The sequence below is a fragment of the Microcaecilia unicolor genome, chromosome 8 (assembly GCF_901765095.1).
Source record: "Microcaecilia unicolor chromosome 8, aMicUni1.1, whole genome shotgun sequence".
NCBI lineage: Eukaryota > Metazoa > Chordata > Amphibia > Gymnophiona > Siphonopidae > Microcaecilia > Microcaecilia unicolor.
The window spans coordinates 5,042,766-5,060,168 of NC_044038.1; the positions used below are offsets into that span (position 1 = coordinate 5,042,766).

General features: G+C 43.2%; 1 protein-coding gene across 1 annotated transcript in view; it reads right to left on the reverse strand.

The window, feature by feature from the left end:
* LOC115476498 overlaps positions 1 to 17,403 on the reverse strand; it is a 78,583-nt gene that overhangs the window by 21,134 nt on the left and 40,046 nt on the right. The window contains exons 11-15 of the mRNA XM_030212899.1: positions 14,911 to 14,964; positions 13,315 to 13,532; positions 12,900 to 12,976; positions 9,635 to 9,745; positions 8,798 to 8,878 (exon numbers count right to left, since the gene is read on the reverse strand). Of these exons, the coding sequence (XP_030068759.1) occupies positions 8,798 to 8,878; positions 9,635 to 9,745; positions 12,900 to 12,976; positions 13,315 to 13,532; positions 14,911 to 14,964 (541 nt within the window). The remainder of the gene's footprint in view (positions 1 to 8,797; positions 8,879 to 9,634; positions 9,746 to 12,899; positions 12,977 to 13,314; positions 13,533 to 14,910; positions 14,965 to 17,403) is intronic.

Genomic DNA, 17,403 nt, shown 5'->3' on the forward strand with positions numbered 1-17,403 from the left:
ACTTAGTCAAGAGGCTCCACTGAGAATAATAGGTATTGTTTTAAATAATGTGTATTAACTCGCATTAATGTGGGTTAAGGAGCATTAACTGCATTAATGTAGGTTATTGGTTTGCATGGTGAACCTACGGCAAATGGAGGGTGTAGTGATCTGTCTAAGGTCACAAGGAGAATTTCATCTTTAATATGATTAAGTATTACTGTTTTTAGTCAAATTAAAATAAAAAGGCAATGTGAACCAACACTACATTTATTCTTGTGGTAAGCATGTATGCTAACTTCAGATGACCTTAGGAATAAATATCCTTATGTTCTTGGAGACTGTTCTTTCTCCGCACATTATGGTGTTCATTTTCAAAGCACATAGACTTACAAAGTTACGTGCAAGCGTATTTTCAAAGCACTTAAGACTTACAAAGTTACGTGGAAGTGTTTTTTCAAAGCAACAGACTTACAAAGTTACGTGCAAGCTTATTTTCAAAGCACACAGACTTACAAAGTTATGTGGAAGTATATCTTCAAAGCACATAGACTTACAAAGTTACGTGCAAGTGTATTTTCAGAGCACACAGACTTATAAAGTCACGTGGAAGTGTATTTTCAAAGCACTTAAGAGTTACAAAGTTACATTGGGGCTCATTTTCAAAGCATTTAGCCTTCCAAAGTTCTAAAGAACTATGCAAGTCTAAGGGGGTCTTTTGCTAAGTGGTGGTAAGACCAGCGTGGACTTACTGCTCGCTAAACCGGAAGTACAGTCAGGCTACCGCAGAAGCCCGGCGGTACTTTCCACTCCCAGCACTTAGGGGTCCTTTTGCTAAGCTGTGGTAAACCGGGGCCTCACCACACATCAAAAACACTCGCTGACGCCAGCACAGGCCCCCTTTTGCCGCAGTTTAGCAAAAGGACCCCTAAGTGCTTTGAAAATAAGCCCCATAACAACCCATGTAACTTTGTAAGTCTATGTGCTTTGAAATTGAGCCTTTATATCTACTAGGGGAATATTATTTAGCTGAAAATCTAAGGCAATGCACATCTATCTAGTTTCACATGCATAGCTACTGAACATATGCAACTGCACAGCAATGCCATATGAAGACCACACTTTCATGCAAAGGAGAAATTAGTTTTACCTGCTAATTTTCTTTTCTTGAGTCTCACCAGACCAGTCCAGAATATGTAGGTTATGCCCACTGATCAGCAGATGGAGGCCAAGAACAAAAAAAGACTGTAAACCACGCCCTATAAGGGCACCTAGCAGTCAGAGTTCTACAGTATTTTGATTTAAAATAAAATACATTGGTAATGCAGTCTAAACAAAACAAAAAAAAACCCATAATAAGACCTCCTCCTTCCTGATAACTCAAAATGCAATGAAAGTAATTCTATTCCTCTTTTTATTTTTAAACAGAAACAGGAGGAAAATAACTATCTGAAAATAACCACCAACACAGAAAGAATGAGGTGGACAGCTACATTGGTCTGGTAGAACTTAAGAAAAGAAAATTAGCAGATAAGAACTCTCTCTCCTTATCATCCTCACCAGGCCAGTCCAGAACCCGAGGGATGTAAGCAAAGTACTTCTCAAAATGGGTGGGATTTAGCAAGATCAAATCACTCCTTGCAGCCATATCAACTCTGTAATGCTTGACAAATATTTGAAGAGAGGACGCTCTTAGGGGCCGATGCTCAAAAGTCTCCATTAAAAAACCATGTGTGTTTAGATCAACGGTAGAAGTTACCGATTTTGAAATAGCAAGCGACTCTCAAAGAAAACTGCATGAAAATAAGATTCACGTAAATTCAGCAAGCAGCTTGGAAGGGAAAACGTTTAGCACATGTGCAGAACAGTCTCTCGGTAAGTGTCCATGCCCAGGACTGCTGCTGATGTACACTACTCTCCATTAACCCTGCGGCACTTGCTGTCTCTACTGTCTCCATTCCCCTGCAGTGCTCTGATGCTGGTTCCACCGTCCTCCTACAGTGTGTAAGGCTGCCCCCCCCCCCCCCCATGATTTTGCTTGGGAATCTCCTCCTTGCTGAAAGTCCCCCAGCTGACATCATAGGGATTTCCCCCAGTCGAAAGGCTGTCTGCTTATTTCTCTGCCCCCCCCCCCCCCAGCTGACATCATAGGGGCTTTCCCCAGCCAACAGGCTGTCTGATTGTTTCTCCATTCCTCTACGCTGTTCTCTGCCGTTGGTCACGTTTTGCTATTGAAAAATGCAAGCAGAGTGCTCCTCCCAGAAGTCGCCTTCATACGACAGCTCCAGCACTGCCAAAAAATTCTGCATGTTAAAGGTAGGTACTCCTTTCTGTGCAACGCACAGAAACGTTTGTGCATCACACCGAATGCTCATTTTAATACTAATGAGCTCACTGTCAAATCAAATCACAATAATTCTTATAGAGTACTATCTCCCCTTTTCAGGGTTCAATGCAGTGTACAATACTTCAAAACACAGTAAAGTACATACATCAAGCTCAAAACAGTATAAAATCAGATAAAAACTATCAAACACAATCTAATTACTAGAAATGTTAGGAAACAAAAATGTTTTAACCTTTTTTTCTAAAGAGAAAAAAAGTAAATAACTTCTCTCTAATCTGATAAATTTAAGAAAAGAGTTCCAAAGTTGAAATACTATAGATGCAAAATTAGTATTAGTTATTCGGAAAAGAAACCAAATATTTTTAAAGCAAGGCGGTCATAGAGTTAGCTGGTCTAATGCACGGGAGGAAAAAACAGTGTTTTAAAAAGTAATTCAGAAGTTAATCCGCTTTAAAGTGAATCCTATCCTGAACAGGAAGCCAGTGTAACTTTGTTAAACATAATGAAACACTACTATATTTACTAAGCTTAAAAATCAATCTTGCTGCAGTGTTTTGAATAAGTTGTAACTTTTTGAAATGTTTACAGCTAATGCCCAAGAAAAGGACACTGCAATAGTCCAGATGGGGTAATATTAACATTTGGACCAGTAGAGCAAATGCATTTGTCTCAATTTATACAAGGTTTTCCTCCAAAGATGATTAATGTGAGAATCATATGAAAGAGCGGAGTCAAGAATTACTCCAAGAACTTTAGCCTCCGATTTCACTGGAAAAAACTACTAGAGAGAAGGAACCATGACATTCTGGTTCTTAAACCACAGGCCCTAGTCTTAACCAGGTTTAATTTCCATCTATTAATCTGCGCCCACTTTTGAATTTTATCTATTCCTGAAGTGACCAATAATATTGAATCCTGATAGTTGGAAGTGGTAGAAGACAAAAGATGTCAGCTGCATAAAACAGCAACAGTTCCCCTGGGCCTAATTCGATTTTTCCTAACGTAGCCATAAAAAAGTTCAAAAGAAATGGCGATACTGGAGAGCCTTGTGGCACTCCACAACCTGAATACCAATAAGTAGAAAATAGTTTCTTTTGAATCACAGAATAAACTGCGGTTGGACAGGAATCCTCAAAACCATTCCAACACAGTTCCATAGATGTATTAAGCTACTAGTAAAACATGCCCGTTTCTAGCGCAAATGAAACGGGCGCTAGCACGGTTTCCTTCCGAACCTCCCCCCCTCCCTACTCACCCCTTCGGCGTTCTGAAGGCACTGACCTCCATTTTTGCGGACCTCGGCACGCCACCTTCAATCTGCTGATTCGTTGGTTGTGAAGCCACTGACGCCATTGCTCTGCCCTCGACGTCATAACGTTTGACGCGAGGGCGGGGCCCCAACACAATGTTTTCGGTGGCTTCACCACCACGAAGGCTTCGAACCGGAAGGAACTGCTCGGAGGACCTGACAGCGACGTCAGTGTCCTCAGAACGTTGAGGGTGAGTTTTATTATATAGGATGTCCAATAAAAAGGTATTATCTTATTTTCTTTTATTTCTATTGATCACCAACATGTTGAAATTTAATAGTGCTTTCAAACATCTGACCCCACAGGCCACCCCCAAGGTCTCCCCCTAATTAAATACCATGTTTCCCAGCACAGGCCGCAATAGACTGTAATGGCAGTATGTCTTGAGAGCTGATTCCAGCACTGGAGAGTAAAGAGAATGGCAGGGCTAGTATATTTCTAATAGGCTGTCAATTTCAAGCGGTTCAAAGAAATTCCAGGTCTGATTGGGCCGCAGTTAAATCTGGCGTTCCACAGGGTTCTTCATCAGCCATTTTGTTTCATTTATTTGTTCCCAGTTTGTAAATTAGCAGCAAATTTAGGTAGCCCAGAATTCTGTGGGCTCGACTAGGATTAAATAGGATTGATTATATTTTTGCACAACATATCGAACTTCATTGGTTTCTTATAGTTTTGCATATCAGTTCAAAATACTTAGTTTTCAAAGCTTTACGTTATTTTGTAACATAAAGTCTGTCTGTCCTGATTTAGATTGTAAGCTCTTTTGAGCAGGGACTGTCTTTTCTTCATGTTCAATTGTGAAGCGCTGCGTACGACTGGTAGCACTACAGAAATGATTTATAGTAGTAGTAGTATTCCATAGAATACCTAAGCGTACAAGGCAACCACATTAAGTAAGCCCATCAAGCATTGTTCTATTTTAATCCATAACTTGTAATCATGGTCCTGAAACCACTCAACAGCTGCAAAATCTATCTCAAGTACATTCATTGTCCATATCCTGAAAACCTGATGGGACTAGGTATACCTCAAGGACTGGGTTGAGAAGCACTACTCTAGAATATAAATGAGTTTCTTGAATTAAATTAAGCAAAGAGGTAATTGGTTGGGTAATAGGACGACATTATCAGCAAATAATGCAATTTTATAACCACATCCCTCCACTCTGAAACATGTGTATTTGGCTTATTTCTGATTACTGAAGCAGACAGCTCCATTGCTAGAGCAAAAGTAGGGGTGATAGGGGACAGCCTTGCCTGGTACCCCTCTGAAGTTCAACCCCTGAGTTACACCAATAAATCTATAAACAGGCCTTTGGGTTACAGTACAAAGCCTGCACCCCTGAAATGCTCCACCAGTCCAAATTTACCTTAGACTAGATCTAAAAACTTTCAATTAACTTTATCGAGTGCTTTTCAACCTCAATGCTTAATAGGCACATAGAGCTGTATAAATCAAATTAGTTATTCTACAAATATTATCAGAAGCTTGTCTATGCGGAACAAAGCACACCTCATCAGGGTAAATCTGATACGGCAAAAACCCCAGCCAGAATCCTAACATCCATGTTAAGAACTGAAATAGGACAATAAGATTGACACTCCTTGGAGCTTGGGAATAAGCAGCAATACAAGCCTCCATCCTAGTGGCAGATAAAGTCTCTCTGATACGAGTCAAATTTTACAACCCCCTCAACAAGGGAGCAAGCTTTGGAGCAGAAGTTTTGAAAATTCACCTAAAAAAAAACAATTTGCCAGAAGATAACGACTTGATAGTTGCCATTACCTCTGCCACAGTTATTTTGCACCCTAGTTTAACACATTAATCAAGGGACAAAGACAAGTGAAGCACTATTCAGAATGGACCAACAAGGTCGCTCCCCTATCTTCAATCTTATATGTGCTTCTGCTTTCTTTTATTTTGTATATTAATTATAAATCATGTACTACATTTATTTGCAATTATTTGGTAATCAGATTCAAAATGTATTTCCCGGATTATGGTGTTTCCAATCCTTCTTTGTTTCTTATCTGTGGAGAAACAACATATAATACATTGTACACCCAAATAAGGAAAAAAAAAACAAAATAACGAAATCTTGACTAAAGTCCACAAAATATGGGCCATCCAATTTTTAATTCTAATGAATTTTATCTTTCCACTTCTGTATTAACTTTCACTTTGGAGGTTTACACTGGGCAGTTACCATAATGAAAAATCCCGTGGTCACTGCTTTTAAGGCATCCAATACCACCCCCAATGGTGGACCTGATTGGCGACTAAAAGTGAGAAATTCCTTAAGCATTTCCATATAGGCCTTCACTGTACATTCTTCCTTAAACAGATTATTGTTAAGCATCCAACATTTATCTTTCTCAGTGGCATAGCAAGGGGGGGCGGTCCGCCCCGGGTGTCAGCTCAAGGGGGTGCTCCCTGCCAGCTCCCCCCCCCCCCCGGGTGCAGCACGATGACACCCCCCGCCCTCGGCGCATCAACACCCCCAGACCCAGTGCCTACCCTCAGCTCCCACACCCTACCCGCATTTTTAGGTATAACTTGTCTGGAATGTTTTTACGTTTGGGGAGCGTGCCAGGTGCCCTTGACCTGGATTGGCCACTGTCGGTGACAGGATGCTGGGCTAGATGGACCTTTGGTCTTTCCCAGTATGGCACTACTTATGTACTTATGTACCTTTAAAGAAATCTCGGAAGCCGTGGCGAGGCGCAGTGCCTGCATGTAGAAGAAGTGTGGATCGTCTCATCGGGCCTTCCCTCACTCTGTCTGTCCCGCCCTCCGCTGACGCAACTTCCTATTTCCGCAAGGGCGGGACAGAGAGTGAGGGAAGGCCCGATGAGACGATGCACACTTCTTCTACATGCAGGCACGAGGCGCTGCGCCTCACCACGGCTTCTGAGATTTCTTTAAAGGTAGGGTGCGGGAGCTGGTTGGATGGAGTTGAGGAGGGTAGGCACTGGGTCGGGAGGGGGGCGTGTTGATGTGCCGAGGGAGGGGGGGTGTCATCGTGCTGCACCTGGGGGGAGGGGGTGCAACGGCGAACCGCCCCAGGGGGCAGCCCCCCTTGCTACGCCACTGATCTTTCTCCTCCTCTCTTATATCAGGAATCATAAACCAACAGGGGGATGTGGTCCAAAATAGTAATACTACCAGTCAAGGAGTAAAATCCCACATAACAAAGGGACCTATCCAAGAAAAGGTAGTCAGTCTGAGAGTAAGTCCCATGTGGAGGAAGTGTAGTACATATTATTCACAGGATTTACGTTCCCCTCCTTACGTTCCCACCCGAAACCTCCATTCACAGGACAAATCCCTCCTCTCATTACCCTTCTCCACCATGTGCAAAAGGTGATTGATTTAAATACTGTTTTATGTACATCTGTAGGTGCTGTAAAGAAATGTGTAGTCCGGCTCCTGGGCACGGACATGAACAATAAATTCAGCACTATCCACAGCTAAGTACTTTTGTAATAAAACATGCTTATAGTTTGACAGAGGTTTTGGCTAATGAGGATTCTCGCCAGCGTGAACTAAGAATAAAAGTCACGCTGAGCGTTGTGGTCAGCTGTATCGCTAGTGGCATGATCAGCTGAGACCGAGATTCTGAAGTCTTTCCTCTTTAATAATAATAGTCATCGAGTAAGCACAATATTAGTTTGCTACGTAGTACAAGTAGTATAGTAACATAGAACAAGAGCAAACGCCTTAATACATTGCCTTCTCCACCACCGCCAACTCCAGGCTCCGCTCATTCTGCCTCGCCTCACCCTATGCTTGGAACAACCTTCCCGAGCCCTTATGCCAAGCCCCCTCCCTGCCCATCTTCAAGTCTTTGCTTAAAGCCCACCTCTTCAATGCTGCGTTCGGCACCTAACTCTTTCAGGAAATCCAGACTGCCCCAATTTGACTGCCCCTATCAGACTGTTCACGTGTCCTTTAGATTGTAAGCTCTTTGAGCAGGGACTGTCCTTCTATGTTAAATTGTACAGCGCTGCGTAACCCTTTAGAAATGTTAAGTAGTAGTAGGATTTGGGATTAGTGCCCAAGAATCATATAATACCAGGTCGTCTACCAATCTCCTAAGAGCACCAGCACTATTGATATTATCCCACAAGACTTCTTTCTTAAGCCTCCTAGAAACCGTGGAAAAGAATAACATTCAGGATCAAGATTAGCTTGTCATGATTAAGGGTTAGAATGTCAGGAAATGTTTAGTATACCATCAGCTTCTCTGTAATACTAGCCATTGAGCCCGTAAAAACGGGCTGGTATTGAGGTTTTCCTCCCCCCGCAGTCACCACCGCTCCCCTCCCCCCCGCAAAGTCGCCACCGCTCCCCCCCCCTCGAAGTCGTCGCCGCCACCCCTCCACCTGGCCCGGGCCCTCTCTTCACTTCTGAACTTACAGATCCATTCGCCGAACGCAACAACGCACATCAGCTGAGCTGCCCCTTCCTTCTCTGCCTGTGTGTGTCCCGCCCTCGCTGACGTTACGTCACAGGAGGGCGGGGCCACAGGCAAAGAAGGAAGGGCTCACTGCAGCTCAGCTGATGTGCGTTGCTGCGTTCGGCGAATGGATGTGTAAGTTCAGAAGGGAAGAGAGGGCCCGGGCCGGGTGGAGGGGTGGCGGCGGCGACTCCGAGTGGGGGGGGGGGGGGAGCGGTAGCAACCTCGGCGGCGCAGTTTCCCTCTCTGTCCCGCCCCCCCCCCCGTCATCACGTATTGACACGGGGGCGGGACAGAGAGGGAAGTCTCTACTGCGCATTTGCGAGTGAGTACGGTCACTCGCCGTTTATATGTTTGATAGGCTGGTCTCTTTGTGGAAATCTCAGTGTATGTTCAATGGGAATACACTACACAAGCAGTGAAGATCACCAGAGAGAATGCAGGAACCCAGGAAATCAACAGCTCCATTATGTACATTAATGGGGATCAAACCTCTGTATACCAAAATAAGATCAGAGGAGATGGCATCTGTGTCAGCGGCCAGCACTTGTGTATGCATGGAAGATGGTTCAGGCATTAGCCTTCGAAGACTGAAAGACCGTGGAAAACCAGTAGGGCCAATTGGTGGGATGTGGTCATACAAAAGCTCATTGCACTTGAAATGTTTTGCAGGTGTCACCCAGTATATAAATAAAAACTTACAAGGGAAAATTGAATGGGTAGCTTGACAGAGATCTGTTTCTTCAGGTCTTCCAGCACACCAAGCGATAAATGTACAATGTCCTAGCAGAGAAAGGTAGAATTTATGTTTCAACTATTTTTATTGATGATTCAACAAATTAAACAGCCAACAAGCTCCATTTACCAAAACGTTCTCGTCATCAAAGATTTTTACATTTCTTCTGCACCTTTAACTGAGCGCCAAACTCTCTTGGTATCATTTATATTTCACCAAGACTTGGAATCTGTTAGGAAACTTGCATTGAGGAACTTACAAAACCCATTTTATGGGGAAAAAAATTCTGGGAGTTCCCAGATGTTACTAAGCAGACTCCAGTTAGGAGAAGAGAGTTTTTGGCACTGCGATCTGCAACTTTAGCCCTGGGAGCTTCATTCAACCTGAATTACCCGTGTAAATGTAACATCACATACTTAGGGGTTAAATATATTTTTTTTAATTCCTGAACATTTAAAACAATGTATTACTCAGAAAAAGATAATTTAATACATGCTGAGACTAGGCAGTAATGATTAGCCTTGAGCATTAGATCAGAGAGACAGAATAGGAATAAATGGTTTAATTTTGCTAAGCTGTGCTTAATTAAAATATGGTTTTGAATCTCATCTCCTGAGTACGTGAAGGCTCCAACCCCCACTCTTACTGTGGTCTAATACAAGTTGTATAATTTTTCTTTTATTTTCCTATGGATTTACCACTTTGAATTTATGTACTGTTTTTCTTACTCAAGATGTAAAATGCTTGTAAAGCTTGAAACTGATATATAAATAATTAAAAAAAAAATGGTTTGATGATCATACCTTTTGGAAAATCACTGCTGGTTCTACACACGATAATGTTTCCAGATGTCCTTTCTCGCCCAAAATGGTTTTACTGCACCAGGTCTGGATAAGGCTGATCCAACATTTTGGCTAAGACGCAAGACATTTCCATCGTTAGAAACACACATTGTCTCAAATCTGCAATAATAAAGATTTTTGGGGGCGTAGCAATGAATTATAAGAACATTAGAAGGATTACGATATAATAAAAGTGGAAATGTAATTAACTTTGCAAGATAGTTCTTGATGCCTGTGCTTTGAACTGTACAGCCACAGAAGGACTGACCCTGATCCACATTCACAATGCGAGTTTGAGGAAGAGATTCTGACTTCCTTCCTTCCCTCATATCCACTCTGTTCCCTCTCCCCTTGTGGTGGGAGGGGGCCAGAGCTGAGGTGGGGGGCACATTTTGGTCTGCTGCCCAGCTGCTGCTCCCCACCGCCTCAGCAAATACCTTGGCTGGCGGAGGTCCCCAACCCCCACCAGCTGAAGCCTTATCCAGCGCCAGTCTTCAGCGCCGCCGCGTTGCCTGCCCTGTCTTCCCCTCATGTCCTGCATAATCCTTTTAGTGAAATTGAGAATGCTCAGTTTCACTAAAAGGAGCATGTGAGGGGAAGACAGAGCAGGTCAGGCAACGCAGCGGCGCTGGAGAAGGCTTCAGCTGGAGGGGGGTTGCGGCCCCCCCCCCCCCGCAAAACCAGGGGCCCAGAGGAATTTTGGGGGGGGGGGCCAGGCCCCCATGTAGCTACACCACAGCCTATGTTCTCTCTCTCTCTTTTTTTTTTTTAATGACTTCAACAGTTTACATCAAACTGGCACACTGCGTTTCCTTTACCACTAGCCAGAGATAACAGTCACCTTTATAACAGGATGCCAACCACCCTTCCTCTCCCCACCAAGCCTAAATTCCAAGTGTATTCCCACCCTACTCTCCCCATTATTTTGTTCCTACCTTCCCCCCACCCATTTGAGACCCTTCCATCCCTTCACCCCCCCCCCCCCAACTTCATCCTCCCCCTTCTGAACAGCCTTTCTTTAAGTGCCTAAAGGAGATAATTTAGCTGGCCCTGCTCTCATTCTCTCAGTGAAGCCAAGACAATTGCCCTAGCAGGCATTGGCCATTTTTATTGTGACATCTGTAACAGCCACCGAATAGACTATCAGCTTCAGAACGTTGGAGGTGCCTTTTATTATACAGGAAAGGAACTGACCAATCCTATTTAATAGAATGCACCTCCAACATTCTGAAGCCGAGAAACCTCGTGTGGTTGGTCACTTCTGCTTGTGACGAACCCGGAAGTACGTGATGACAATTCAGGAGATGGAATACAGAGAGCAGGAATGCCTCAGACATGCAGTCGGCTTCAGAATGTTGGAGGTGCGTTTTATTATATAGGATATGTTAAATAGTACCGGTCCCAGTACAGATCCCTGCAGCACTCCACTGTTCACTCTCCTCCACTGAAAGAAATGACCATTTAACCCTATCCTCAGTTTTCTGTCCAATAACCAATTCCTAATCCACACCAGAACCTTGCCTCCTATCCCATGACTCTTTAATTTTCTCAGAAGTCTCCCATGAGGAACTTTATCAAAAGCGTTCTGAAAATCTATAAACACTACAACAACTGGCTCACCTTTATCCACGTTTATTTACGCCTTCAAAGAAACGAAGCAGATTAGTGAAGCAAGAATTTCCTTGGCTGAACCCATGCTGACTCTGTCCCATTACAACAGGTTTGTCTATGTGTTCAGTGGTTTTATTCTTTATAATAGTTTCCACTTGTTGCCCGGCAGTGACGTCAGGCTTACCGATCTGTAATTTCCCGGATCACCCCAGAACCCTTTTTAAGAATCACTTTTCAGGTACTATGGACGATTTTAACGACAGGTTACATATTACTAACAGCATATCAGTAATTTCATGCTTGAGTTCTTTGAGTATCCTTGGATGTATACCATCTGGTCCAGGTGATTTACTACTCTTTAATTTGTCAATTTGGCTCAGTACATCTTCCAGGTTCGCTGAGATTTCTTTCAATTCCTCTGCATCACCCCCTTTCAATACCATTTCCAGTACTGCAGATCTATAACATCTTCTTCCGCAAAGACAGAAGCAAAGAATTCACTGTTTCTCCACTATGGCCTTGTCCTCCCTGAGTGCCCCTCTTGCTCCTTCGTGAACTAACGGTTCCACGGATTCCCTCGCAGACTTTCTGCTTCTGATGTACCTGAAAAAGTTGTTACTGTGAGTTTTAGCTTCTGCAGCAAGTTTCTCTTCATATTCTCTTTTAACCTTCTTTATTAATGCTTTGCATCTGACTTGCCAGTGCTTGCGTTGCTTCTTATTTTCTTCGTTCGGGTCCTTTTTCCATTCTTTGAAGGAGAATCTTAACCATGCTGGCTGACGTTTTCCTCTTCTTTCCACTTTTGCAAATACGTGGAATGAATCTGGACTGGGCTTCCAAGATGGTATTTTTGAATAACTTACACGCCTGATTTAGTGTCCTAACCTTTGTAGCCAATCCTTTTTGTTTCTTTTTAATCATCCTCATTTTATTATAGTCGCCCTTTCGAAAATTAAATGCAGCTACAGTAGATTTCTTTTGTGGGTTCATCTCAGATAGTAGCTCAAAACACCAATTTTTGGAAGCTCCCCAGAGAGCAGAAAGTGCACCTCCAAGCACAGCCCTCTGCCACCTCGGCAGGCCAGCTCTTGTGGACATGCACCAGGAACATTTCTCCCTCTTTAATGTCCAATGCTCAACACTAACTGCGTGCATATTATTATTGTTTCTTTGGATTTTGCTCACACCTTTTTCAGTAGTAGCTCAAGGTAAGTTACATTCAGGTACACTGGGTATTTCTCTGTCCCTGGAGGGTTCACAGTCTAATTTTGTAACAGAGGCGATGGAGGGTTAAGTGACTTGCCCAAGATCACAAGGAGCAGCAGTGGGATTTGAACCAGCCACCTCTGGATGTCAAGACCAGTGTTCTAACCACTAGGCCACTCCTCCACACCAAAGTTACAGGTTTCCTTCATCACTGCGTCAAAACAGGCAACCTCACTCCATGTCATCACAAAATGCCAGCCCAGTCCTGATTTTCTAACCCTATTCCAATGGAATCTAGTTCTTGTCCTTCGGAATACACTGAACTGGCTCTGACTCAGCTAAGTATAGCTCTGTCAGCATGCCCTGCTCCCTTCCCACCGCTATCTGTCCAAAGCTGTGTAATACTCACATTTCTGTACAGCTGTTTGTTGGCATACAAGATCTGTATTGCAAGTTTTATTGAGGTACCCGGCTTCAAGACAGAGTCTATGGGAAAAGAATAAGCTTAATGACCTATCGGAACTACCTTGGAAGAAACAGCACAATGCTTGAAAACTCAATAAAAGTTGGCTTTTCCCCATCATTACCATTATATTGCCAATCATTTTTCAATGTTTTACACTTTTCACTTGTTAGGCTGCATTTTTATAGCACCTTGCCACCATAAAAATCATAACTTCTTACAGAAGTCATGATACTCAAGTGATTGCTTCAGCTGAAGTTTCTCTCTCCCCCCCCCGCCCCCCCCCCCCAAAAAAAAACAAATCTGCAAATATCATCACTCTCTGTGGGAGTATATTTGAACAACTCCATTGGGTATTTACCTGGGTGTATCAACCATTGCTCCTGACCAAGCAGCTCATTGTCAGAAGGGTAGCTCCTAGTTCGAAACATTTTCAGGTAGGCAGCAAACTCCGCAGGTATGATACGACAAGCAATACAGCAGCCAACTGATTTCCAGGTCAACAGCATATGTGCAGCATCACAAAAGTCTCCATATTTACACATATAAAGTGGAATTTTGTCTTTTAACACTCTCAACCTTGAGAAATAAAATTTAACAGAAATGTTACTTCCAAGATAGTAAAACTATATCACAAAAAACGTTCTTCCTTTAAAATATTTAATTTCTTTTATTACAATACATATATCACATAAAACCACTTATGCTGTGTAAGTTCCGGAACTTGCCCAGTCACACCCTTCACTTCACCACCCATTCACATAAACCTTGTGTGGGCACATTTCTATATATCCATAATCTGTGTACATGCTCCCCAATTTCAAATCTTCCACTTGTGTCTTAGATATCGTCCTTAAAGGTTCAAATTATAGTCCTTTTAAATCATAAAAATCTTCTAAATCACATCAAGCAGGAGCACAGTGTTCACAACAAAGTCTCTCCAGCACTCTTCTTGGAGTAGTGTTAGTTCAGCAGAGTGAATCAGTGCAGTGTGTCAAGGGCTTCCTGGAATTTACATACTGTTTCCAGACTTTAAGCACCTTCTAACTCTTCACACCTTCTCTCTTTTGTTCCTTGGGTGTGACTGGGCAAGTTCCGGAACTTACACAGCATAAGTGGTTTTATGTGATATATGTATTGTAATAAAAGAAATTAAATATTTTAAAGGAAGAACGTTTTTTGTGATATAGTTTTGGGATCTGTTCTTCTAGTTTAAATATTTATCCCCAGTAATATATATACTTCCAAGATAGTGACATATTGCAGTTTCATGGCTTGAATTCTGAAGATGTGACAGATTTACTGATCTTACCTGCTTCCGGGTGCAACAGCTGGGGGTTTTTTTGTGCACTTTGCAAATTGGGAACCCTACCCCTAAAAATATAAGTGTAAAATCTATTCCCGAGAGCTCATTCCTGTTTCAAGCTGCTAAAAATTGGAATGAATTTCCTCAGAAAATCAGATTTTTACCATCGTATCCGGCTTTTCGGAATGCTTTAAAGACATTTTTGTTCGAATAATAATGTAGAAGAAATATGTTGTGAAGTATGATAACGCTTCCTACCTGCTGGGAGACTGAGAAAATACTGAGGCTAAGGTCACATGGCCAGGGCTCCTATTGGCTCTCTAGAGTCAGAGTTTTTTCTCAGTCTCCACCTGCTGGTAGGCGAGCACAACCCATCAGTCCAATCCTGGTCCGGTCCGGAGGGACGCTAAGGAAACATGAATTGGCCAAAATCTGATTTTTCAAGGTCTAGATAAAATACCAGAAAGAACAAATCTGTTTGCAGCAATCAGCCAGGAGACCTCAACTCTAGGTGGATCATTTTTCCCCACAGTACTGCTGTGTAAACATATACTTGAATTTCTAGATAAGAATTACATTCTTTTGTATCTGATAAGCTTAGATTTTCATTAGAGGGGGGGGGGGGGGGGGGAGGATTTAAGAAATACTCACGGAAGTGAATTGTTGCATCTTACCGCTTTTAGGTAACGAACCAACTGTCTATACCTAAAAATGAGAGGAACAGCATAAGTGTAAGAAAATCTGTCTGAGCAACTGGAACGCCTCAGGGTGAAATCATGCCTCATAGTCTTTTTCTAACTTTGACAGCTAATATATACATTAATCCTCAGCTGCTGGATAGGGCAGGAGTCTCCAACAGTATTTACATAAAGGTGCTCATTTTCAAAGCACATAGACTTACAAAAGGTACATACTAACATATGTAACTTAGTAAATCTATGTGCTTTGAAAATGAGCCTCAGATTCTGATGATCAGAATTTCTCAGCTGGACTTCCTACAGTTGAAAACTGCTCCGATTTGAATTCTAAAACAGTTTTATACTCTAATTTTACTACTACTACTTATCATTTCTAAAGCGCTACTACACGTATGCAGCGCTGTACACTGTAATAAAATTAAAATAAATGGCTCTTCCTTCACATAGTACCATTGGTGTATACCATTTTATACACCAATGCTAAAACAAATCTCTCAGCATTACCGGATGGTCATAGTAGACACATTCTTCTATACAATCACACAAACCCAAAGACTGTGTATGACCAAGGTCAACATTTATTTCAGATAATTTACTTTCCTTTAGTCTCGCCAGACTGGCACAGACAGATGGGTTATGCTCACTCACCAGCAGCTGGAGACTAAGAACCACTGAGTTTTAAGTAAGCCTATAAATAATCTGTGCAGCCCCCTTAGAATCAGTCTGAATAGCCAAGCATCCATCATCACCTCTGTACCCTGAAAAGGAAACCAACCACATTCTCTGGCAACGAATTCCAGAGTTTAATTACACATTAAGTAGAGAAAACTTTTCTCTGATTCGTTTCCTAGAACTGGCAGTTGGTTGATGTGAAATTCTGGCACGGGAAGGAAGGCAGACACCAGTCTCAAAGACATCTTTTTCTTTAGAAAATAGCAGGAAGGGTTCCCTACACGAGAAAGCTTGAAACTCCAAAATCTGCCTCACCAAAGCTACAGCTACCAGAAACAAACATCTTCATCTTGGACAGCCAGATGAATTGCCCTGATTTCCAATATGTTGATCAACCACTGAGCCTCCTCTAATGACCACCATCCTAAGCTACCTGGCCCAGACAATGGACTCTGCAACCTTGTACACTGGCATTCGTCGTCACCTCTGTCCAAAGGGGAAAATCCAGATTCATGCCTCCTGACAGGTTGCAAGCATCCAACCACTACTGCACACTACGTCCCGACAATCCTCGGAGGGGAAGGCTTGCCTCAAATGAATGCTTCCTGAAGCGGTCTCATATAGGGCCTCGCGTACCGCATCACTTCTATACTTGCCGCTGTCGAGCCCAGGATTTGCAGATAAGGGCTTGACATGCGGACATCTTGCTCAAAGAAGAGAACAAACCTGGACCTGCAGCTTCCTTATCCGGGAGAAACAACCTGTTGAGCTGCGTGTCAAACCACACTCAAGATATTCCAGGCACTGTGAGGGCATCAGATGGCTCTTGGGTGGACTGACCACCCAGCCTAGCAACTGCGACACCTGTAACCACTCTCACTGTGGCTCTATTGTTCTCCTGAAAGGATTTTGCTTGAATCAGCCCAATCATCCAGGTAAGAATGAATCAGGATGCCCTTCTTTTGAAAAGCCATGGCCACTTCCCCTATAAACTTTGGAAAATGTGCACAGAGCTATCGCCAGACAAAAAGAAAGCATGAAGTGAAGGAACCTCAGGTGTGCTTGCTGGATAGGGATATGAAGATAGGCTTCTGTTAGATCTAAAGTAAGGAACTCCCCCCAGCCACAACGATCGACCGTAAAGTTTCCATTATAAAGGACGACACGCGGACACAATTTACTCCTTTCAAGTCCAAGATGGGTCTGAAGGAACTCTCCTTCTTTAGAACTACACAATAAATGGAATAATGCCCCGTACCTCTCTCGTCATTCGGCACTAGAACCACCACTCTCAGGTCAACCAACCTCTGTAATGTGTCCCTGATGGCCCTCTTTTTCCACCAGAACCAACAGGGAAACTCTAACAAAGAGTCCAGCAGGGGATGGGCGAACTCCAGGGTTTAACCTTTGTGGACGACCTCCATCACCCACCGATCCAAAGTAATTTGGGTCCACCTCGCTCCCATTGGTAGCAGAGGCTGAACCCCAACAACTTCATTGGTTACCACGCCCCAGGGCCGTGGAGGCGAGACCAGCTTCTCAGCCCACCTCCAGCTCCCAAGAAAAGACCGAGACCTTTGGACGAACCAGTTATTCTGGGAACCACGTGTTCTGCCAGGCCTATACACTGAGCCTCACAAAAACGACTCCTGCTGGCCAAACCTCTATTAGCAGCCTTTCACCTATCCTCCAGAAGCTGGGGCACTTTTGTCTCTCCTAGACACTTGACCAACTTATCAACTCTTCACCAAACAAACGTGATCCCCGAAAGGGA